Source organism: Cetorhinus maximus, chromosome 2 (assembly GCF_964194155.1).
Source record: "Cetorhinus maximus chromosome 2, sCetMax3.hap1.1, whole genome shotgun sequence".
In the NCBI taxonomy this organism is placed as follows: Eukaryota; Metazoa; Chordata; class Chondrichthyes; order Lamniformes; family Cetorhinidae; genus Cetorhinus; species Cetorhinus maximus.
This window is the reverse complement of record NC_135880.1, coordinates 135,045,946-135,071,197: the sequence shown is the minus strand read 5'-3', so window position 1 is coordinate 135,071,197 and position 25,252 is coordinate 135,045,946. Positions and strand designations below refer to the sequence as shown.

Here is a 25,252-nt window from a genome sequence, read left to right as displayed (position 1 = left end):
GCTGGGTCTGTTCTGCCAGTGGGACAGGACATACTCATACTCAGGAATGATGATGGTGGTGTCTGGGACGTGATCTGTAAGGTATGATTCTGTGAGGATGGCTATGTCAGGCTGTTACTTGACTAGCCTGTGAGGCAGTTCTCCCAATTTTGGCACTAGTCCCCAGATGTCAGTAAAGAGGATTTTGCAGGGTTGACAGGGCTGAGTTTGACCTTATTGTTTCCGATGCCTAGGTCAAAGCCGGTTGCTTCATCCGGTTTCATTGCTTTTTTGAGGCTTTGTAGCGGTTGATACAACTGAGTAGCTTGCTAGACCATTTCAAAGGGCATGTAAGAGTCAACCATACTGCTGTGGGTCTGGAGTCAGACCAGGAAAGGACAGCAGATTTCCTTCCCTAAAAGGCATTAGTAAACCAGATGGGGTTATATGACAATTGACAATGGTTTCATGGTCATCATTAGACTTTTACTTCCAGATTTGTATTGAATTCAAATTCCACCACCATCTGGTTGGTGAGATTTGAACCTGGGCCCCCAGAGCATTACCCTGGGTCTCTGGATTACTAGCCCAGCGACAATACCACTATGCCATCGCCTCCCCTACTCCTGTTGCACATTCATATTTCAAAAATAATTGTTTGCAAACTTAAGTTTTCACCAGATAACTCTTGGTACAGGATAATAACTCAAGCATTAAAAGGATCCTAGCTCTGCACTGCTGAGAATGGATTTAGGTAAAATTGACATGCTTTAAGATGTACTATAAATATCATGGATTTTGTTATCCAAAGAATTCAGTGAAAGAAAATTTACTGCAAAACAGTGTATAGACTGTAAGTTGACTGTGGTTCCCGTATGTCACACATATTAACAAAACTGTACTGCAAAAAAATGTAAAAATTAATCTCCCCTTTTTTTCCCAGTCTGGCCATAATTTCTTGATTGTCTGCACTTGGATTTTGTGATTACGAGCAAAAATAGCAGATTGGAAATGTTCCATACAATACCTGGCCTGATTTTCCATAATCACACAGTAGCTAGAATATTTGCACCTGTCTGCAGTTGACAGAGGCTAGTTGGAGTACTCCATCTCTTAGACAGCACTGGATAATCACTATGACAACTGTGGATAAGTTTGTAAAGCAATTATTCCTGGAAGGAATGCATAAATTAATAAAAATATGAAGACACCCATAAGTTTTAATGATTTTAAATTTCCCAATTAAATATAAAATATCAGTGTCTATATTGTGTTTTGAGTTTTTGCCCATGAGAATGTGATGGTGAGCTGCCTTCTTGAACCGCTGCAGTCCATGTGTTGTAGGAACACCCACAATGCTGTTAGGAAGGGAGTTCCAGGATTTTGACAGTGAAGGAATGGTGATATAGTTCTGAGTCGGGATAGTGTGTGGTTTGAAGGTGGTGGTGTTCTCATGCATCTGCTGCCCTTGTCCTAGATGGTAGAGGTCACAGTTTTGGAACGTGTTGTCAAAGGAGTCTTGAGTTGCTGCACTGCATCTTGTAGATGCTGCATCGATAGTGGAAGGCGTGAATGTTTATTGTGCTGGATGGCGTGCAAATCAAGCGAGCTGCTTTGTCCTGGATGATGTCAAGCTTGTTGAGTGTTGTTGGAACTGCACTCATCCAGGTAAATGGAGAGTATTCTATCACACTCCTGACTTGTCCTTGTAGATGGTGGACAGGCTTTGGGGACTCAGTTGGTGAGTTACTGGCCACTGAATTTCCAGCCTCTGACCTGCTCTTAGAGCCACATCATTTATATGGCTGGTCGAGTTCAGTTTCTGATCAGTAGTAACCCCCAGGATGTTGATAGTGGGGATTCACTGATGGTAATGCTGTTGAACGTCAAGGGGGGATGGTTAGTGCCCTGGACTTGTGTGGCATGAATGTTACTTGTCAAGTAACACAAAGTGCCAAGCAGTTGTTTGGTAGTACAGAACTTGAGTATTGCTGAAAAAGGACATTTTGTCAAAGCTTTTCATCTTGTACTCATTCAGACAATCGCAAGAATATCAATGTCAGGGGAAGCAACAACTTTAAACTGTATGAGAAGGGAGTGCTGATTGGTAGAGGCATTGCCATGGAGAATACACCAGTTAATGGTGACTAACAGTTAACTGCCAAGCATTGTTTGAAATTTAAACCAGGCAGCTTGACTCTGGTCAAGGCATTGCCCAGAGGAATGAACCAGTGAATGGCCATCGCTTATTCTGTTCAGCTGAAACAGGCACAATATGTGTACATGTTCTTTCTGTCTGCAAAGGACAAGGCCCTGTGCATTAATATATGTAGTTTCCAGTACATGCAAATGCGCCACGCTGCGAGCCTGACTGACAATTTCAAATTGGTTGTCGGTGTACTTTTTAGCACACGAAGGATTATTTAGCAAATGTTGTCTAACCGTGAAATCACATCTAATGTCGGACACTGTGTTTCGAGTTTTGCAAACACAAGCTGGTTGTATCTTGACCGTGGCGAACAGTGGAAGGGACATGCTGTTTGATACGATCTGCCAGTCTTTGGGACGTACAGCCTACATACCTAGTATCACACTGGCACTGAAATTCACATACCACATTACTCATTTGTGTCATAGGCAGACTGTCTTTTTGGTGTGACGGCAGCATCCTGTTAGTGGCGAATACCACTCATGTTGCTACTGCGTAGTAGCAGCGTGAAACAGCTAGATTCACCTTTGAAATGGAACAGTCAAATAAACTCCCCTTCCTTGACATACTAATTGAGAAATCTGCCAGGGAGTTCTCTATCACGGTCCATTGCAAGCCTACCTTCACTGGTCAATACACGCATTGGGATTCTTACAGTTCCATGCGCTATAAAATTGGCCTTATCGGCAACGTCATAAATAGGGCCCAAGCCATTTGTTCACCACGCAAGCTTGATGCTGAAATAGGGTGCATCAAAGACATCCTGCGGGATAGTGGTTACCCTGATCAAATAATTTTGTGCTGTATATCGTGCAAATTCATGAAAGGGCCTAAGGTTATCACTTTTAATCCTGAAAAGTGCCCAGTCTGCCTCAGATTAACCTGGAAGTGCAAGGTATCTCAAACATTTGAGCAACAGGCAAAGTTAGCAGTTTCACGCTGCTACTATGCAGTAGCAACACGAGTGGTATTCACCACTAACAGGATGCTGCCATTAAGCCAAAAAGACATTCTGCCTATCACACAAATGAGTAATGTGGTATATGAATTTCAGTGCCAGTGTGATGCTATGTAGGCCATATGTCCCAGAGACTGGTGGATCATATCAAATAGCATGTCCCAACTGCTGTTCACAACGGGCAAGGTACAGACCGTACCCAACCAACCCATGCTTGCAAAACTCAAAACAGAATGTCCAACATTAGATGTGATTCTGCAATTGGACAACATTTGTTAAATAATCCTCAGTGTGCTAAAATGTACGCTGACAACCAATTTGAGATTGTCAGTCGGGCTCGCAATGTGGCACATTTGCATGTACTGGAAGCTACATATATTAATACAAAGGGGCCTGTTCTTTGCAGACACGAAGAAAATGTACATACATTGCACCAGTTTCAGCTAAACAAGAAAAATGATAGCCATTTGCTGCTTCATTCCTCAGGGCAATGCCTTGACCAATCAGATTCAAGCTGCTTGGTTTTTGGTTTAAATTTCAAACAATGCTTGCCAGTTAACTGTCAGTCACCGTTAACGGGTCATTCTCCATGGCAATGCCTCTACCAATCAGAATCCTCTTGTCAACCAATCAGTACTCTCTTCTCATACAGTATAAAGTTGTTGCTTCCCCTGACATTGGTGTCCTTGTGATTATCCTGATGAGTGCAAGACAAAATGGCTTTGACAAAATGTCTTTTTTCAGCAAAATACTTAAGGTGCCCTTAACATTTCCAGGAAAGAGAATTAATAGCATTCATGAATTTATTAAATGCAACTTTTTGAATATTTGAGATTGTCACAAACTCTTGTTAGATTTCAGGAATTATGTTTTTAAATATTTAAGTATGGTAATTTATTAACTCTGTTCCTGCAATAATGAAAATTTTCCAGGAAACTTACCTTTTTAGTTAAGAAACCAAGCTGAATCACCATGCCTCATTATGTAGAATACCATCAATGCTGAAAAGAGTAACAGTATAGTTGAGGCAAATTTGGATTTAAATGATACTAAACACGTTTTTGACCATGTAAAAAAAATACTCCCATAGTACTGTCTATGGGAAATTTGAATGTAAAGCTATCAAATAATTTGAATTAAGCAACAATGAATTAAAAGTAAACTATATAAATCACAGATTGATTTTAATTTCTCTTTGTACTGTTCTAAGTTGCCAGCTCATTTGTATTTTGTAATAACAAAAACGCATCATATACCTGCTATGTGAGCACAGTGCAATTGTAATTTACAAGACAATATTTTAACTTGAAGAACGCTATTGGGGATAAGTATATCTGATGTTGTGCAAACATCAATATTCTATGCAATGCTGAATTAAATCTTCAGATTGGGGAGGACAATTCACCAACAGATTGATGCACTTTGGAACTTTCACATAGGGTTGATGTCCCAGACATGTGAAAATGCAATTGAGCATATATCTTTCCCAAGTGTAACTAAATGTACAGTGCCGTGTCCTAGCTGAATGTGGTAAAGAAAAAGAAACATTCCTGTCTGAGTGTAACAAAAAAGGCTTATGACAATTCCCAATATTAAGCCTCCTCTTACCTCCCCTCTTTTTGTTGTTGCCATCAGAAAAGTAGGACATGTGTTTTCTCCTCATTTGGAGTAATCAGCCTTAAAAACAATGCCATTAAGCCGAGGTGAGAACAATTCTTGTGATCATTTTTTTTAAATTAGGAAATGAAGCTAATACGTTAGACCATACTGAGCAAGTTTTGCTTAATTTAATATGAATAGTAACTTAACCTGTGATGAATTTTTTTTGGGAGAAATTGTCAGATTTACTTCAGTTGTAGCACTTTTGCTTCTGAGTCAGAAGGTGGTGGGCTTGAGTCCCACTCCAAAGTCTTGAACACTAATCTAGGCTTACACTTCATCGCAATATTGAGGGAGTGCTGCACTGTAGCCAGAGATGCCATATTTTGGATTAGATGTTAGAATGAGGCCCATCTGTCCACTCTGTTGGATCTAAGGGATTCCATTGGCACTATTTAAAAAGGAGAATGGAGTTCTCCATGTCCTGGCTAATATTTTTCTTTCAATCAACATCACTAAAATAGATCATCTGCCCATTTATTTATTGCTGTTGTGGTTCCTTGTACACAAATTGGCTGTTGCATTTCCTTACATTACAACAGTGACTACACTTGGCTGTGTAGCACTTTGAGATGTCCTGAAATTATGTAAGGTGCTATATAACTTATTAAATATTCATTCTCAGGATGTGGCATCACTGGCAAGGCTGGCATTTATTGCCCTTTCCTGATAAAATTGAATGGCTTGCTAGACCATTTCAGATAAGAGTCAATCAGGTTGGTGTGGGACAGGAGTCACTTATCAGCCAGACCGGGCGAGGGTGGTCGGCTAGCTTCTCTAACAGGAGATTAGTAAACCAATTAGGCTTTTATGATAATCCGATAGCTTCATGATCACTTTTACTGATAATCATTTTATTTCCAGATTTTTAAACTGAATTCAAATTCTGAAACTGCTGTGAAGAATTCTCTGGATTGTAAATCCTAGTTTGGTAACGTAACAAATACGCAATGGTATCCAAGTTATTTATTTCTTTAAATACATAAGAGGTGACATCAGTTTATGATTTGAGTCATTTGAAAGAAAAGAACAAAGTTTGATTCAAACAGCACCTTATACATCCTCAGGATGTCCCAAAGCATTTCCTTACAGTATTGACTACATTTCAGGAAAGTACTTCTTTGTCTGTGAAGCATTTTGAGACATCCTGAGGTAATGAAAGTCATAATATAAATGTAAGTGGCCAAGAAAGAACCATGAAGTATTTTTGAAGTCACTGTTGTAGTGTAGGGAAATTAAGTACTTGAATTAATTTGAGTATCAATATTACATGCTTAATAGCAAATGAGAATAAAAATAAAACTTGCATTTATATAAATCCTTATGTCTCAATCATCTCAGAAGATTAACATGAAATTAATTACTTTTGAGATCCCATAAATAATAATGAATAGGAAGTTAGCCTGTTGGTTGAAGGAAGAACATGCACTTGTTTGAAGAATGCCGAGATCTTTTTGCATGTTACTGTAACGCCAGTCTCATTTGAAGGATGTCTCTCTAACGATGCAAAATTCATTCAGTACTGCACTGGTGTGTCATTTTGGATTATGTACTCGAGCCTTGGAGTGGGATTTGAACCACTCAGGCAAGTACATCCAACTGAGCCAAGATTATGCATTTTACAGAAGTCTAATCGCACAGTGAAGTTCAGTAATAATTAGGTTAAGATGTGTGAATTTATAAAGATCTATTTACTTTTTCTGTACATAACTAATTTTACAGGAGCAGCCAATTCATGCAGTGCAGCAAAAGATGCAGAATAAAACTGTCTTGATAACCCCAAGTTGTTTCTACAGGTAACCAGTGAGAGCTTTTGAGTACAATTGCTTGCGTGTTCATATGTGACTATATCCAAATACTGGTACTGGGTCCAATGTTCTGTCATTTGAATTCTGTAATGCGATGGTGACATTTGAGAACCTTGCAGACCATGTGTTGAAAAGCAAATACTGTTGAGCATGTTGTTTCTGACACAGTTTGGCAGTGAAAAGGATCCTGGAAGTACAGATCCTATGAAGACTTCAAGGAACCACAGATGTTTACAACACAGGAGCCCACTGTGTCTGCGTGAGGATAATTCTTTGCATCCAATTTCCACCTTTTTCTTATGTTCATTCTTCCCTTCCTTTCCTCAAATTTTCTGTCTCCATTTCTTGTGATAATCTATCAATCAATATTTACTTTCAGCCCACAGATTCCCACAGCTATCTCGACTATAGTTCCTCATGCACTGCCTCCCATAAGGAGTCCATTTCAGTCACGTCTGTTCTGATGATCATACCAGTGCTTCTGATATGGATTCCTTTTTCCTCAACTAAGGATTCTCCCCCACAGCAGTGGACAGGGCCGTCAACTGTTTCCTTCCCAGAGCCATCCCTATCTTTCCACCTTCGTATTCAACAGATCATCCTACTCCATTTCTGTCACCTCCAGCGTGACGGCACCACCAAACACATCTTCCCCTCTCCTTCCATTTCAGCATTCCAAAGGTACTGTTCCCTCCACAACACCCCTGTCCACTCCTTGATCATCCCCAACACCACCACCTCTTCCCATGACACCTTTCCATGCAAGCACAGAAGATGCAACACCTGCTCTTTCACCACCTCTTTTCTCACCATTCAAGGCCCCAAACATTCCTTCCAGGTGAAAGGGTTATATACATGTGCTTCTTTTAATTTAGTATAGCGTATTCGCTGCTCACAATGCCATCTGCTGTACATTGACGAGACCAAGCATAGATTGGGTGCTGCTTTGTGAGGCACTTCCTGTTCACTCCGCAGGCACGACCCTGAGCTCCACTTGTCTCATTTTATTTCCCTACCTTGCTCTCATGCTGACCTCTGAATCCTCAGCCTCCTGTAGGGATCCAATGAAGCTCAGTATATGCTTGAGGAACAACATCTTTCAATTAGGCAATTTATTGTATTCTGGACTTAAAATTCAGGTTAACAATTATAGACGATAACCTCTGCCCCCCAGGTTATGGCTTTTCTCTCTCTCTTGTTTTTGTTTTCAGATGGCAGCTGTTCATCACTGCCATTTCACACCTCTACACCCATCTTTTGTTTCTTTACTTGTCCCATTGCCATTCCCTTTGGCCTTGCACTGCCAACTCTTGTGTCATTTAATCTGCCCTCCACTGACCTTCCACTATGTTATTTTTTCCCACACTTCTCCCCCTGCCCCCCCCACCACCCCCACCCACACCCTTTCACTTGCTTAAAACCTTTTACATCTCTAACTTTTCCCAGTTCTCAGGAATGGTCATTGACCTGAAACATTAACTCTGTTTCATTCTCCACAGATGCTTGCTGCCAGACATTTTCTGTTTTTATTGATGCTTTAGTGTGGGCAATAAATTGAGTTTCTATTTATTTCAGCTAAGTCTTGAATTCCAACAACTTGAAGGTATTAATAAAGTGTCAAACCTTGACTCTTTTCTCTTTTCATGCCCTTCCCCACTTCTGCACCCAAGCCTCACCAGGCCATATTAGTTTAAATTCTACTCCTGTGTCTTTTACCCTTACTGCCAGAACATTGGTGCCAATTTAATTCATATGAATGTTGCCCTTTGCTATAGCCTTTTCTTGTTCCAGAATTTTCTCCGGTGCCTCAAGAATGTTAATCCTTTCCTCCTGCAACAGTCATGTAGCAATACAGTGACTTTCCTCTCCTTAAGCTGTCCAGAGTAAAGCAATCCTGAGGTTGAGGGCTTTATCCCCCTTCACCCTTGATGCCTTTCACCCTGACATTATGGAGACAACACAACAATCAGGGTCATGGTCTTGACTGCAAAAAAAAGGCTGTCTCAACCTCTAACTATAGAATTTTCCACTTTATCATTCTCTTGTTCTTGACATTTACGTCCTTTTCACACTGCTTAACCTGAGAGTCCCTTGCAACATTGGTACAACATTGCTCAGGACCATCCTCCTCTGAATTTCTATTCACCTCATATTTGTCTGTGGAAAGTTCTTGTAACTTGGTTCTTTGCATGTAAGTGCAGTGTCTCAGACCTCTGAAGACAGTCACCCATTTCACTTTCTTTTTCTGCACTATCCCTCTGTCCTGAATGGTCCACCTCCAGAATGTGGTTACCCAAAAGACAAAGAATACAATGTAGAATCAGGGAGGATGAGTGGATTCTGCAGAGTCTGTCTGATTTGTTTCCTGACCACTGAAATCCTCTACTCCAGAGATTGTTTTCCACATTAGCACAATTGTGCCACTCCTTGAAGATCCGTGATGACCTACAAATTGCATTCCATGAGTTTTCCCTGAGCTGCCATCCAACCGTGTCTAATGTTAGCACTCAGAATCTGACTTTGCTTACACCATGCAAGTATTAATCATAAAGAGAAAAACCTTTCCTTACCAGTTCTGACCCTGTTGGTTCAAGCAAAATGCCGTGTCAGTGATGATTACTGAACTCATCAAAATCACTTACCTTACCTTGTCTTTCACTTAAAAATAAGAACAATAAAACTTGCATTTTTTATAGTGCTTTACATCAGCATTGGACATCTGAAAGCACTTTACAGCCAATGAAATACTTTTGAAATGTAATCATTGTTGTGATATAGGAAACTGGCAGCCAACTTGTGCACAGCAAGCTTCCACAAACTGAAAATTAGGAATTATCAAAAACATTTTTATATGTTTACAAAAGAAAGCTAGTCAAGAAAGTAAAATTTATTAGAACACTAAAGTGCTAGGAAAAATGTTTAAAATGACTCGTTTCTGCTGACTTTTCTCACCCATCTATTGAGAATTTTCCATCTTTTTATTTTCCAACTTGTGTTCTGAAGAATATTTATTGTGCAGTGGCTCAATTTGATAATGATGAAATAGTATATTTTTGTGATGTTGACTGAGGGATAAATATCGGCTGTGGCACAGTGGATAATTCCCCTGCTGTTCTTTGATATAGTGCTGTGGGATCGTTTGCATCCACTTGAAAGAGCAGGTGGGGCCTCGGTTTAATGTCTCATCTGAAAGATGGCACCTCCAACAATACAGCACTCCCTCAGCATGTTTTAATTAGTGGGATGAAGAAATTGTTTCTTTGCCTATCAAAAACTATCTAGTATTGGAGCTTAAGTGTAGTAAAAGATGTAGGACACTTACTTGCCCTCATCTTCTCACGGTGACTACTTGTGCAAAATATTGAAATATGCTGCAATGTGTTGTGGAAAGGTACCAGCATTCATCCTTTGATAACACCTTCTTGCAATGCACATTTTATTTTGGAAGACATCACATGGACTTAAAACCAATGTATGGACTTTATTTTTCTCAAGTGTATTGATTTGCTAGTACACCACCTGCCTCTATGTTTTAAAGTAAATTAATAGAAATTTAGTTCTTGGATCTTGTGCAAGAATGGCAGAAATAAGTGCATTTGACTTCCTGCTTGTTTCTGTAAAAGGAAACAAGCTATTCTTTTTACAACTAGTTAGTTATTCAGTTACAGAAAATTATACTGAGTTCTGATGTTTTAAGTAAATTATTATGGGCTTCTTAAGTGTACTGTTAGAGTAAATAGATAAGGGCTTCTTGAGTATAATAGCAGTGCTACTTTATTTAAAGCATATGACTAAATATGGCAAGGTCTCTAACCTATACTATATAAAGAGAATCCTCTTGGAGCGTGTGTAGACTGGTAAAATAGCAGAGAACTGCTAACAATCTTGAGACTGAACTGGCAGCTACACAAAGTCACTCTGCTTTTCAAAGCTTTCTAGCTTGAACGTGAATCTTCCTTTGCAGACCTCCTGAATCAAACCTGTAACATGTCTATTCAATATACACAATTATAATGTCAGTATTTGGATGCTGCATCAGAGGAGACTTGAATTTTGTTTCCATGAAATGGCTAAGGGTGAAGCAGAGAGTAATCCAGCTGTTTTATTGAACTGAACTCTCAATATGTCAAACTACTGAGGAACAACTAAAAACATAAAATAGAATGCTGAACTATATTTAAATCCATTCATGATCTTGCCATCCCATTCCCATTAAACTCTTCCAACACTGTAACTCCTCCCCCAAAACTCCAATATGTTACAAATACACATGTATTCAAAATTGGGCCCCAAGCATTGTGAAAGATTTGATAAAGTAATTTGAAAAAGTCACTTTAATGCTGTCTTGTTATGTTCATCACAAAAACGTAACTTTCTTCTACTGTTTAACTATGAGTAGTGGGAAAAGAGCTCAATCAGTGGCTCAAAAATGACAACAATATAGATGGGAAATACCTTACACTGAAAACATTACATAAAACAAGTGAAGAGGGAACTCAGTAGAGTGGATGCCTCCACCATGCTGTGTTAATTAAACATTATTACAATTACGCAGCTCTTCTTGAGGCTTTTCTCTGCTTGGTTGATGCTCTATAACTGAAAAGTTGAAAAAAAAAATCTTTTTATTAAGAGCTTCCGCCTTACCGAGGAAGCTTCAGGTCAATCCATGTCCAAATTCCTGCTCTGAAAACTCTGCTCACATTTTGAGAGCTGAGACAAATTGCATCACAGTAGCTGGGACAATCCACAACATTCTAAAACTATATTCAATATTTTAAATAAAACAACCCACAACATTCTTAAAGTCAATTTACCCTATCTCCCAATGTTAACAGATCCTTTAAAAAAAAATCCAGGATCCAGACCTGGATCTACATCTCTGCCAAAAATTAATCAGTTCTTCCTTGGGCTGTACCTTTATCTATGTACCAAGTTTTGTTGAAATCCATTCATTAGTATTTTAGATGTATTGCTTACACACTAACAGACTATTAAACAGAGGCAGAGGTAATAAGCAGGTAGAATACTTAATGCTGCCATTCACAAGAGTTTTTAAAGAAATCCTACAAGAACCAATAGATTAAGGATAATCTCAAATTTAATCAATACATAAGTAAGTTTAAAAAAAAAACTCACAAAAGCTGTTTTGGGTTTGCCGTTGTGCTAAATGGAGCTACTGTTTTTGCCCCTGTTAGTTTGTTAGCCTGTCTGTAAACAATAGATCTCAAATTAATGGAAGTATTTCACAAAACTTAACATTGAGAGGTGGAATTTACTTTTTCTTTTAGAATGTTGTGGGTTGTTTTATTTGGAATGCTGTTGATTATTTAAGAATGTTATGGATTATGTCGGCTGCTGTCAAAATGTGAGCAGAGTTTTCAGAGCAGGTTGTTGGATTTGAATTGGCCTGAAGCCTCCTCACTGAGATGGAAGAACTTAATAAAAATATTTATTTTTTTCAGCTTTGTAGTTACATAGCATCAACCAGGTAGGAAAAAGCCTCAAGGAAGATCTACATAATTGTAATAACATTGAGTTAACACAGAGTGGCAGAGGTATGCGCTGTACTGAGTGCCTTGTTGTATAGAGCTGTTTCCATGTCTTGCGCTTTGTTACTTTCATCTATATTTTTAGATCTGCCTCTTTCTTAAGTGGTTGTATCTCCTTCTCAGTCTGCATCTCTGATTCTGTTTCAGATTACCCCTATTTTCTGTTATCTTTTTTCTTCGTTATTGCTGTATAGTTTCATTTCTTGGTCTCTGTTTTTATTAAATTAGATAATTGTAAGGTTGATTAACTGTAAGACAGGTGGAAGGTAAGCCATTTGTTCATATTTAAATAAGGAATTTGCCTTTATTAGTAAATTGTTTAAAATTGCATATGGAGATTGATTATATGATTTCCTTGTCATTGAGAATTTCTGAATGAGTTTGGTTGTCATTTTACTCATTTGTATTGTCTAATTTTATAGGTGGCATGGCTTCTTCCTTTCCCTATCACCAAAGTTCACGTGACCCTCCTTTCAATGAAGACAGTGATAAGGTGAGTTTTTTTTCCATCAGCTGACTTTCAACTTTTTCCTTTTACTAAGTGGAATGAGATTGGAAATGCACAAGAACCTGTGGTATGGCTAATTTGTCCTCTTTTAAAATTCTGTATAATGTAACCTCGTTCAGGTAGAGAGAGATTTTTAAAAATAGTTGCTCTAGTGCTTCCAAGCCCGACACTTGGAACGATGAATGTGACAGTGAACTATTAAGTGATAAATGTGATAATGAGCTGTTGTGTCTTGGACTATTGCACATGCTGCTTGAGAACATGGTCATTCTGCAGGAAGACACTCCTTAAATGAGAATAATGTAAAAATTTAAATATCAAGTAGAAAAATATGCCCTTTCACATACCAAGATGAAAACTAAGAATGGAAATAACTAAAAATTAAGTGTTTCACCAATAACGTAAAATGAGCGTGTTTTTTCTACTTGAATAATTTTTCTGAAATTCCACTAAGAAAAGCTAATTACTACTGGCCTGTTTTTCATGACATCAAGACCAGATCTATCTATGTGTGATGGAAACATTTAGGTTCAGAAGATGCAGCATTAGGTCATTAACAGTGTGCAGAGTAGACCTCCTCTGTATACAATATACTTTGGTACATTTGCTTGATTTTACAATTAATAGCATCTCAGACAGCTGCATGTTAAGAACCATTAGATTCAATATCCCATGCAGCATTTTATGTCCAAGATTGGATTCAAAGGGAGAATATGTTTGCTAGAGAAGTCGCTGTTATAAACTTGTTTTTGTTCTATACACTTGCACGAGTTTCAAAATTGCAAGCCTGTAGTGACAAAATGCAGTGTTAATTTTTTATTTTTATATGATGAACAATCAATTTAGATAAGTTTGATCTTTTCTGCACTGGCTAACAATCATTCATCTGATAACTAGACAAATGACTAACCATACCATGGGTAATTATATTACCTGCATTAAATATATTTTGTACTTCATAGAGATCACATTGAGATTAAAATTCGCCTTGACATCAATGGAATCATTCTAGAATTCTTGCATGAATGTGGCTCCCATTTTAAAACTTAAGAACATGAGGCAAAATTCTGGCTTTGCAAAGTCTGGGAGTTTCTGATCACAGCTCATTGCCAGAAGCACAGTTAGAAAATAGCCTCTCCTATGTTGCCTTTTAAGAGAACTGCTTTCATATGGGTAAGATCAAACTCTAGTGACTCCCCTACAGTGTGTGAACCATTTTACTTTGTGTATGGAAAGAAGAAAATATATGAAAAGCATGTATACACAAAGCCTATACCTATATACATCTGAATTGTGGCGCTGATTGTAACTTATGTTACCAGGGCAATCTATTCGGCAGAATATATTGTGAAACCTCATGTATAATTTGCTGCAAAGCAACTTTTTGTCTATTAATGAGCATTTGATTTTCAAAATGACATTGATTTGACATTGATGTACAAATTGCTCATGTAGTCTAAGAAATGGAAATGGACAGCAAGGAATTTTTTAGTTATGGCATTCAAATAATACAAGAAACTTGTTTATCAAACAGCTTTCATAACAAAGGACTGAACCAGATTTTCACACCCTCACATGTATACTCCTGGGAGAGCTGAGACAATGACACTTTATTTTAGTTTCATAAGATATTAATATTTCAAGATTCACTTTTAAGTTTCCATTTGGTAGTTTAATACGTTAGTTTTATTGTGTGGTTCAACCAAAACATTTTATCCTAATATGGAGCATTATTAATGGAGTGTATACATATTTACAGCATTTCATTGTTGCATTCAGTATTTCAAAGCAAGTGCAAATCTGCAAAAAATGCGTTGTTTTTGTGTTATTTTGTTCTTTGAAATAATTTTAATTAATTTTTCCAGACAAAATGGATTTCCCAGATTCCAACTGTTTGAGTATCTTTCCAGTATTGCCTTGTTAATTTTTTTTTTCTGATTTTTATCCATTGTGTAGAAATTCTCCCACCAGTACCTGCAGAAACACATGGGTTTGATATTTTTGTTTGTAAATGTAGAACTCCCTGTTAATTTGTTTAAAATGTCAGGACACATCTGATAGGCTGTTAAAAATTTATTTTGAAATGCATAGCTATTTTTGAAAGGAAAGAAAGTTGTGCCACTCAGAACTGGGAACATGCTGGATGTGAATATTTTAGCCACATGCATTCATCTTGGTATAAAAAGTCTTGTGTATGTTCACTCTCTACAGATAAATGTACTTTATGTATATTTTCTTAATAAATATCTACCATCCTTCACTAACCAAGGAAATAAAGCACTTGCAATGATCGTAAACATTCATTTACTCTTGTTTTTCATCTATTTCACTAATGAAAACATACAGATTGAAGTTTACATGCATACATATACTGAGTATTGAGATCACGTGCCCAATGATGGTGTCTAAAAACCCCTTTTTTAATTAATAATCTATAATTAGCTAAATCTGGATTCCCAAGTAACCGGGCTAGTAGCTAACATATTGGACAATCCTGGTTTACACGTACAGCCTGTCGAGCCTGTTCCAGGATATTCAATACGATCATGGCTGATCTTCGGCTTCAACTCCATTTTCCTACCCATTCCTCATATCCCTTGATTCTGAGAGACCAAAAATCTGTATGCCACAACCTTAAATATATTCAATGATGGGGCATCCGCAACCCTCAGGAGTGGAGAATTCCAAAGATTCACAACTCTGAGTGAAGAAATCTCTTCTATCTAAATGATCGTTCCTTTATCATGAGACTGTCCCTGTGATCTAGATTCCTCAACAATCAGTGTCTACCCTGTCAAGCCCCTTCAGAATCTTGTATGTTTCGATGAGATCACTTCTCATTCTTTTAAACGCCAGAGAATATAGACCCAATTTACCCAGCCCCTCATCAAAGGATGGCCCTCTCACCCAGGGACTAATCTTATGAACCTTTGCTGTATCGTCTCCAGTGGAAGTATGTCCGTCCTTAAATATGGAGACCATAGCATAGCATTCCAGGTGTGGGCTTACCAAAGCCCTGTACAATTGTAGCAAGACTTCTTTATTCTTGTACTCCGATCCCCATGCAATAAAGGCCAACATGCCAATTGTCTTCCTAATGATTTACTGTACCTGCAAGTTAACTTTGTTCCTTGCGCGAGTACACCCAAGTACCTCTGAACATCAACATGTACAAGTTTCGTGCCTTTTAAAAAAATATTCTGCTTTTCTATTCTTACAACCAAAGTAAATAACCTCACACTTCTCCACATTATACTCCATCTACCACCTTGTTGCCCACTTGCTTAACCTGTATATATCTCTTTGCAACCTTTTTGTGTCCTCCGCAACCCTTGAATTGTCTAACATGCTAAGGTATGTGTGCAAGGGTCAATAAATGCATGTCCAGGAGTAAAGATGCTGTGGCCAAAACTCCTTGGGATTAGATTGGTATATTATTGGCACCTCATGATCTCCTATGCCTCATCTCAATTATACAGCATGTATAGAATGATACTGAACCCACATCTCTTTAAACCTCTGGGGAGCTGGTGGCGTAGTGGTATTGGTAATACAGAGACCCAGGGTAATGCTCCGGGAACCTGTGTTTGAATCCCACCACGGCAGATGGTGGAATTTGAATTTAATAGAAATCTGGAATTAAAAATCTAATGACAACCATGAAATTGTTGGAAAAACCCATCTGGTTCATTAATGCCTTTAGGCCACTCAGTTCAAGGGCAAATAAGGATGGGCAATAAATGCTGGTCTAGCATAATAAAACAAATTTTTTAAAAAATGATGTGACATCAATGCCAACAACAATCCAGAATGATGAAGCAAAGTAATAGCAGGAGACAAAAATGGAGGACTATCCACCAGAACCATAACATAGCAAAGGTATTGGGACTTTTGTGCCTGGACTTTTGAAGTTTGATCTGTTATTGATCCAAGGTCAGATTTACCAATGAAGGTCATTTTAGAATGTTGATTTGGATGATTTTTGAGGTAAAATACCAAACAGACCGGTCATTATAGACATCAATTTGTTTACATTTGCACTTTTTGTATAGAATATACCTAACTACTTCCCATTGTTTCTGTTTTGAGACATTGGAAGGTTATTGGGTACTTCATAGCATGTTGCACCCAGAAAGTAGAATCCTTTTCCCTTCATTCAGATCACCATATTCAACACACACGAGAGGACTATTACAATCCATGGAGCCATGATATTTAATTAGATAGTTAGGAAGTAAAGATGCTATCCGGATCATAATGGCATGAGGTTTACTTAAGCAAATGGCCAACGAAATTGAGCTTGATAATGTTGACTGCAGAACTGTGAACTTTGTAATGGATGCATAACAATGCAAAACAAAATCTATGAAAAATTTACATTCACCCTTCAATAAGCCTATTTGAGAAGGCCAGGTCTTATGTTGATGGAAATTTATGACTATGAAAGTCTGTATTCTCAGTGTACTAAATTTTCTGCTTCTTTGCTCCTATTGCATGTTGAGAGTGCCCCAAGCCATGATTTTTCCATCCATTAACTTCAAAAAGCAAACTACAATACTTTAAGACCGAAACCTAAAGGCAGAAATGATTTGACAATGTGGAAACTAGGGGCAAGATACCCAAAGGTGCAAAGGAGGGTTGTGAATGAACTTGAGGAGAAATATGTTGATACCTGACGACAGTTTGAATCAACTGTCCTGGGCTGCCTCCTACAAAACGCTGTTTGGTGTAATGCCCCCGATATTGCCAGACTCTGTCTCCAATGTTCTATATGGTTTTCTGCAGTCCAACTGGACTGCTTCCAAATTTCCCACATAAATCAGGCCTCATAAGTCCCTGGAGTGCATTCCCAAAGTGCACTGATCCTAAAACTGTCTCTAAGATCTAGCGAACTCCTTCCACAAAGCCGGATATCTCAATCTACCTAGGTGCTGAGACTAAATATAACATTTGCACCAGCAACCCACCAGAGGTCAGCCACTTTAGCACGGAGAACTCAAAAGAGTTCAAACCTAAGGTCTTCATGATCTGAATACCTCAGTTACTCATTGGATAAATTCAGTGAGCTGCTGGGGAAGCCCTGCAATTCCCCCATATTTCAAAATCTAGTTGCTGGTTATCTGAGAGCCTTCCTCTCCAGTGTTCTTCTAACTCTGTGACTCTCCCAGTGCTCCTCGGTTTTAAGCCCTCATCACAAGTCTGTGCAACCCTGAGACTTTATCCCAGTACTTCCAGACCCTGGGTACTCTCCCTAGCATGCTCCCAGAACTTAGTGCCACCTTAATGCTAATAAGTCAGCGACTGTGGAAATAGTACTCGGCATTTATAAAACTTTTGAGTGCTACAGGAGCTCTACACAAAACCTTGCATCTATAACATGCATACTACATGCTTTAATGTTTGAGTATGTATGTATATGTAGATGTATGTGTGAGTTGTGTACGTGTACACACACACACTTAAATTTCCGTAAGCATCACGTACTACCAAACACATTTTAGCCATCGCGAAGGTCATTATCTTGTGGGTATATGTGAAAATATAAAGATTTCATAAATTACTGATTTAGTGAGGGCAGAATTACTAATGTTTTGATTTTATAACTACCTAACAGTTGGTGTTTCTTCAAATTAGTTGCTAAAATTCTTAAGACAACCCAACATCACCTAACCATCTTAATTCTTGATTTATTACATCTCACTCCTACTCTCTTCGACCTTGTAGTGTTTTGCATTACAGGCTTTTATTCATATTACTTTTTCATTTTTAATAAGACTTTTTTTGTTCAATTTTTCCTCTGTGGTAGTGATGGGAGCAGTTATGACATCACAATATGAACAGTAGAGTGAAATGTTTGCATTTAGATCTAATTTTCCTTTAGATGGTTTGTTTCAGTAGTTTGGATATGATCAAAAATAAAGTGCAGAAAACATTATAGGCCTAAAGATATGAATCGAAAGGAGAAAGCCACTGAGTTAGATAATGTGAGTATGAGTGTAGAATGACCTGTAGAGACTAGCTTTATTATAACTGGTTGAGCATGTCTTTGGTATGTGAAACATGCATTCAAATCTGATCAAGTTTCTCTTAAATACATGCTTTTTGTATTTTTTTTAATCCTTTCATAGGCTAGCAAGGCCAGCATTTTTTGACCTTCTCCACAGGGTAAGGACAGCAGATTTCCATAAAGGTCATTAGTGAACCAGATGGGTTTTTACAACAATTTATGCTAGTTCTGTGGTCACTATTACTGAGACTAGCTTTATATTTCAGTTTTATTAATTGAATTTAAATTCCACCATTTGAACCCATGTCCCCAGGACATGAGCCTGGGCTTCTGGATTACTAGTCCAGTGATATTACCGCTATACCACCATCTCCCCAACAACCAGACTTCTGTAAAGGAGCATGATTTAAACTTCAACATCAGACTGCCCTGAATGAGTGGGGCTAATGAGATTTATTAAGTACATGAAGGAGGAAAACAAAACTATGCTCATTGCATTCCATTGGAGATCCAAGGTAGCACTTAAGCTTACACATTGTCGTCTTAGTTTCTTTCTCCCCTCTTCTCTCCAAAGTGAAAATATGACTAGTCAGAATTATGGGTCTAAACAAATTGCAAAAATTGATGCTGTTGTCTATGATTGAAAGTCGAAACTTCCAGTGTCCTTTGAAAGTCATTCCACTCAGCCAGAGTCTTCCAGATCCGACTTTCACCAGCAAGGCCCACCTCAGTTCCTTAAATATCTAAAAGTCCCATCGGTTCTGTTCCCTTCCTTTCAAACAGAATACGACTCCTCACAAGCATCCTGCTTGGTTGTTGATACATAAACAGTCCTTCTCTGTCCTCTCAGCAACAGCTGCTTTGTTCCTTCACACAGCAGCATCTGCCTTGTGTGTGTGTATTTCTCTCTCTGTCTCTGTTTCAAAAAGCAGCTGTCCCAGGTGTGAAAACTGTTACTTGATATTTCACTAGGTTTCTGTTTGAGTTCCTAACCCCATGGCAGCCAGACTATATAGAACTGTCTCCAAGTGAAGGTGTTTAGTATGACCTCCTTCATCCCCTTTCCAGAACATTCTGCTTATATTAAATTAGAGGAGACAGTTTAAAAAATAACTGTCTTGTAAAGTCCAGTGTTTGGTACGATAAGCATATAAATAGGAAAAGGGCAATTGGAGGAGGAGTGGATTAGGGATTAAAAGGGGATCTACGCATAGAGACAGAGGACATGGCTGGGGTAGTAGATGAGTCCTATGCATCTGCCTTTACCAAGGAAGATGATGTGGTAAAGTCATAGTGAAAGATGAAGTAGTTGAGACACTGGATCAGGCTAAAAATTAATAGAGGAGAACAACTTCAAGGAGAACAAAGGCATGCTGGTGGGATGGGCGGACACATGGCGGATGAAATTTAATGCAGAGAAGTGTGAAGTTATGCATTTTGGTAGGAAGAACAAGGAGAGGCAATATAAATAAAAGATGCAATTATAAACGGGTACAGGAACACACACCAGAGGCTATATGTGCAGAAATTAGAAAGGCTAGCTGTACTTATCAATTAAGTTACCAGGACTGGATGAGGAAAGCAAGAGAGGAAATTGCTGAGGCACCTGCCATAATCTTACAGTCCTCCTTAGATACAGGGGCGGTGCCAGAGGACTGGTGAATTGCAAATGTTACACCCTTATTCAAAAAAATGTGTAAAGATAAACCAAGCAAATGCAGGCCAGTTCAACCTTGGCCGTGGGAAGGTTTTAGAGACAGTCACTTATACAAGAGTGGCTTAATTGAGGAAATCCAGCTTGGATTTGTCAAAGGAAGATCGTTTTAAAATAACTTGATTTGAGTTTTTTTGTGAGTGATGAGAGTAAGGTGGTTGGTGTGTTGTGCATGAATTTCCAAAAGGCGTTTGATAAAACGTTGAGGCCCATGAAATAAAAGGGACAGTGGCAACACATATACAAAGTTGGCTGAGGTCAGGAAACTGTAGTAGTAGTGAATGGTTGTTCTTTGAACTGGAGGGCAGTATATTGTGGGGTTTCCCATAGGTCTGTTTGAGGACCACTACTTTTCTTGATGTATATTAATGACCTAGACTTGGGCACAGTTTCAAAATTGGCAGATGACACAAAATTTGGAAGTATTGTGAACTTTGAGCAGGATAGTGATGGACTTTAAGGAGAACAAAGGCATGCTGGTGGGATGGGCGGACACATGGCAGATGAAATTTAATGCAGAGAAGTGTGAAGTTATGCATTTTGGTAGGCAGAACAAGGAGAGGCAATATAAATAAAAGATGCAATTATAAACAGGTACAGGGACAGACACCAGAGGGTATATGTGCAGAAATCATTGAAGGTGGCAGGGCAGATTGAGAATGTGATATAAAAGGCAAATGGGATTGTGGGCTTTTTAAATGGAAATATAGAAGTACAAAAGTAAGGAAGTGATAACTTCCCTTTTTAACCTTCAACTACAGAAGGGTATGTTCAGTTATACGAGGTTGATTAGAGATGATTGCAAATGAGTGCAATCACTGTCACTTTTATAAAACTCTGCTATGGCCTCAACTGAAGTATTTTGTCCTGTTTAGGGCCCCACATTTTAGGAAGGATGTGAAGACAGTGCAGAAAATATTTAGGAGAATGGTTCTAGGGCTGAAGAACTTCAGCTATGTGGCTAGATTGGAAAAGCTAGCATTGTTCTCTTTGGAGGAGAAGTGAGAGAGGAGATTTGATAGAAGTGTTCGAAATAGAGTACTAGGATGAGTAGTTAGAAAGAAACTGTTCCCTTTGGAAGGGTTGAGAATCAGAGAACACAAATTTAAGGTGACTGGCAAAAGAATGAACATTGACATGAAAATTTTTTTTTCATTCAGCAAATGGTTAGGAGGACCTGGAATGCAATGCTTGAGAGGCAGATTCAAAATACAATTGGGTAAGCACCTAATAGAGAAAATATGCAGGGCTTTGAAGAAAGAGTGAGGGTGTAAGCCTAGCTAAGTTCCTCTTGCAGAAAGCCAGTATGGCCATGGCAGGTAGCACAGCGTCCTGCTATGCTATTTAGTCAGAGGAAATTTCCACTCATCCAGTACTGGATGGTGGTCAAGCAATTTGACATTTAAGAGACAGTGAAGGAGACAGAATAGTTGATGGTGAAGTAAAGTTGGGTACTATCAGAGTAGTTGTTGAAACTGAGGTTGTGTTTTCAGATGATATCACTGAGGGATAGCACGCAGATTAGAAATAAGAGGGAACCAAGAATTCATCCTTGGGGAACACCAGAGGTAACTGTGTGTGAGCAGGAGAAACCATTCAGGTGATTCTCTGGCTACGACTGCAGCCCCATCCAGCTGGACAATAGTGGAGAGACGTTGGAGGAGGTTGGGGTGATCAAACATGGAGAGGAAAGGGAGATTGGAGATGGGATGGTAGTTTGCAGGGATGGATTGATCAAGGGTTGTTTTTGAGGAGTGGGATGGTGTTGCCAGATTTGAAGAAGAGGTGACTGATGAGGAGAGAGATATAATGCAGCTATGCACAAGACTTTTAATGCAATACCGGAGTATCTCTGGATCTTTTTCATATGTGCTGTGCCTTTCATTTTGAGCTGATTAAGGAGATTCAGGATGCTGTAAGCCTTGGATAACAAGGATTAGTGTGAAGAGGCTAGGGAAGGGGAGGAGCAGGGAGTAAAATAGGTCTGAGTATTGGGTTGCAAATGGGGTAAGAGAACTGACCAGGAATGCATGCTGGGATTTGAGGTCATGGGGATGGGGGAAACTAAAAGCATGCTTGGACAGAATAAAGATGGTTTAGGGAAGGATGCTGTCCACGTGGAACCTGGTGCAGTGTAATGTGGTTTTCTAAAGTTGGTTTAAAATAGTGTGAATTCCAACCAATGCTGTATCTGAACTAGCAATGCTTGATAAACATATTGAATTCCTTCCACTGTACTTGATAAGTACAAAAATGCAAGACCCCGTGATGTATTTTATGCCCAATCATTTGTTGCAAAACTGAGTTTAAGAAGGCATTTCCCACTACACATCCTGATGGACTCTTCTTTGCTCTTAGCTTGTTTAGAGACAGTGCTGGTTTTCTGCAGGTCCCAAATCTGGAATTTCCCACCTCCACTTGTCTCCAGCACATCATGCTTGCATTTGCACTCATTTGCAATCATCTCTAAACAACCTCGTATAACTGAACATTCCCTTCTGTAGTTGATGGTTATGTAAACCTGAGTGTAACATATTTAGTGCACTGCTTTTGTGGATCCAGATACCAACTAGTTAGAAAGACCATGCATCCAGAAACTAAAAGCGGAGCAATTTCTACCATGGATCTTGAATAAATGTGTTGTCTCGCAAGGGCCAGAAGGAAATTCACTACCATATCTGCTGCCAAGGACTAGGAAGTGAGCCCTGACTGTGCTGCTGTGCTGAGATTATGAGGGAAGTGGATTGCGATAAAGAAGTTTGATTGAAAAAATGCTACTTAAACAAATCTGAAGATACTTATGTTGTGACACTCAATTTATCTGATGGCTTTAGATTGAGCCAGAAAGGCCAAAAGGTACCATGTTATTGCTGTTTAAAGGCCTTTTGATGTGGAATGCAGTCATATTTGTAGTTAGCTTCATGTGTTCTTTTAAATTGTTTTTGAAGTTAGTATTTTGTCAGGTAGTTGCCTCTAAGATTTAAAACAGAATGGAACCAGGTACTTTTAAAGGATATACATCTGGAATTGAACTGGAGAAAACAGCTCATGGATAACATTCACCATGTTTTAAAAAGTGGGTTATTTCTACAATATAACATTATCAAGATGTGTTCTTTTTTTGTGTCTGAAAAGTGCTTTGTGATGCAATTACAAAGCATTTGGTTGTATTCTATGTTGTACAAAGGTGTCATAGTTGGCAAGTAGTGACCTAGTTCCAGAGGCTGATGTCCGTAGCTGTTTAGCAGTACAGGTGAATTGCTCTCAATTTGGTGAACAGTGAAATGAAGAACCCTGAATAGTCCTCTCATCAAGTTGACAAAAGTACAGTTAGGTCTGATACTGAACTAAAGCTTGTAGGTATGTGTTTAATTACCTTGCCTCGGTCAAGGCAGTAAGTGGGGTTATTAAAATCTGTCTCTGCCACCCTGGTAAGGAAATGTAGCCATCTAGAGATGCCTGAGAAATTGCATGGCTGTTGATGTTGGAGTTGGACAAAATTACACTTGTGCATGATGCTCCAAGAGTAGCCTGGCCTGAGTCTCAAATGGAGATCTGTTCCAGAGGACTGCTAGCACCCACAAAACCATACCCCAGCATTCAGGACAATAATGGAAGAGCAAGCATTTAAAAGGAAAGCACAGAATAGCTGATAGTCAGCAGGAGTGGTCGTGCTACAAGCAGCTTAAAAAAAAGGTATAAGGTTCAATATTTAATGGCTGGGAGACCAGGCATCTTTACTATTATTAGGTACTTTTCTTAAAAGGGACGGAGGTTTCAAAGTATCTCCTCCACTTTCATTTCCTATGTTTTGCCAACTCGCCCTCACCAATGTGATTGAAAGCAACAAGTCCTCAGCATATATTATAGGCAATTTGCATTAATGCAATCAAGGAAAAACTTGATAAGCATGAGAGAAAGGAATAGGATATACTGTTGGGGTTAGATAAAGAAAGGCAGGTGTGCTGAGGAGGCTTGCTTGGTCCATAAATTTAGGTGGACTAGATGGCTGGTGCTTTTACTGTACATTTTATGCAGGATTAGCCAAGGAAGCAAAACATTGGAAGTATTTAGGATTAAAACCTGTTTGGAGAGTGACCAGAGTGGATGCAGTTTGCAGGCTGCCTGGGCACCTGACTGCTGCTCTGCTTACCCTTGTCTAGTCAGCTGTGGTTCAGTGCTTGCTCTATCTCTCCAGTGTTAAATGGTTGTGGGTTCAAGTCTCAATGCCCTCAACTCCATTCCTCAATGCTGCATTCAGCTCAGTCTCGGCGCCACTTCGGTCCGGAGTGAAGTTGAAAAAGCCAGTCGACAGCTGAAAAACAAAGCCTCTGGAGCAGATGGAACCCCTGCCAAAATCCTGAAACAGGGCAGACATATACTCCTGGCATAGCTGCACAGCCTCATCCCTTATCTGGGAAAAGGAGTGCATGCTGGGGGATCTCGGGGACACTGATCATGACTATATTCAAGAAGAGAGACTGGTTCAATTGTGGTAACTACAGAGGAGTTTTTGTGATGCAGGGAAGACCAATGCAAGGATCCTCCTCAGTTGACTTCTTTGAGTCACAGTGTGATTTTCGCCAATCGAGAGGCTCCAACAAACATGATCTTCACTGCTTGGTAACTACAAGTAAATTATAAGGAACAGCACCAACCACTGTACTTGGCTTTTCTTTACCTCACAAAACCCTTTGACTATCAACCGTGAAAGCTTATGGAGTATCCTCCTCAAATTTGACACCATCCTCTGCCTACTCCACAATGACATGCAAGCTGTGATCCTAACCAACGGAACACAAAAAGTAGGAGTGGACCTGATCCGCCATTCCAAACAATCATGGCTGTTGTTGAGATTCAT

The 25,252-nt window shown here is 39.1% G+C and overlaps 1 protein-coding gene across 1 annotated transcript in view; it reads left to right on the top strand.

Moving 5' to 3' along the window:
• The window catches only part of LOC144697809 (E3 ubiquitin-protein ligase RNF38-like), a 218,338-nt gene that overhangs the window by 39,770 nt on the left and 153,316 nt on the right, over nt 1–25,252 (top strand). The window contains 1 exon segment of the mRNA XM_078569797.1: nt 12,585–12,655. Coding sequence (XP_078425923.1) covers nt 12,585–12,655 — 71 coding nt within the window.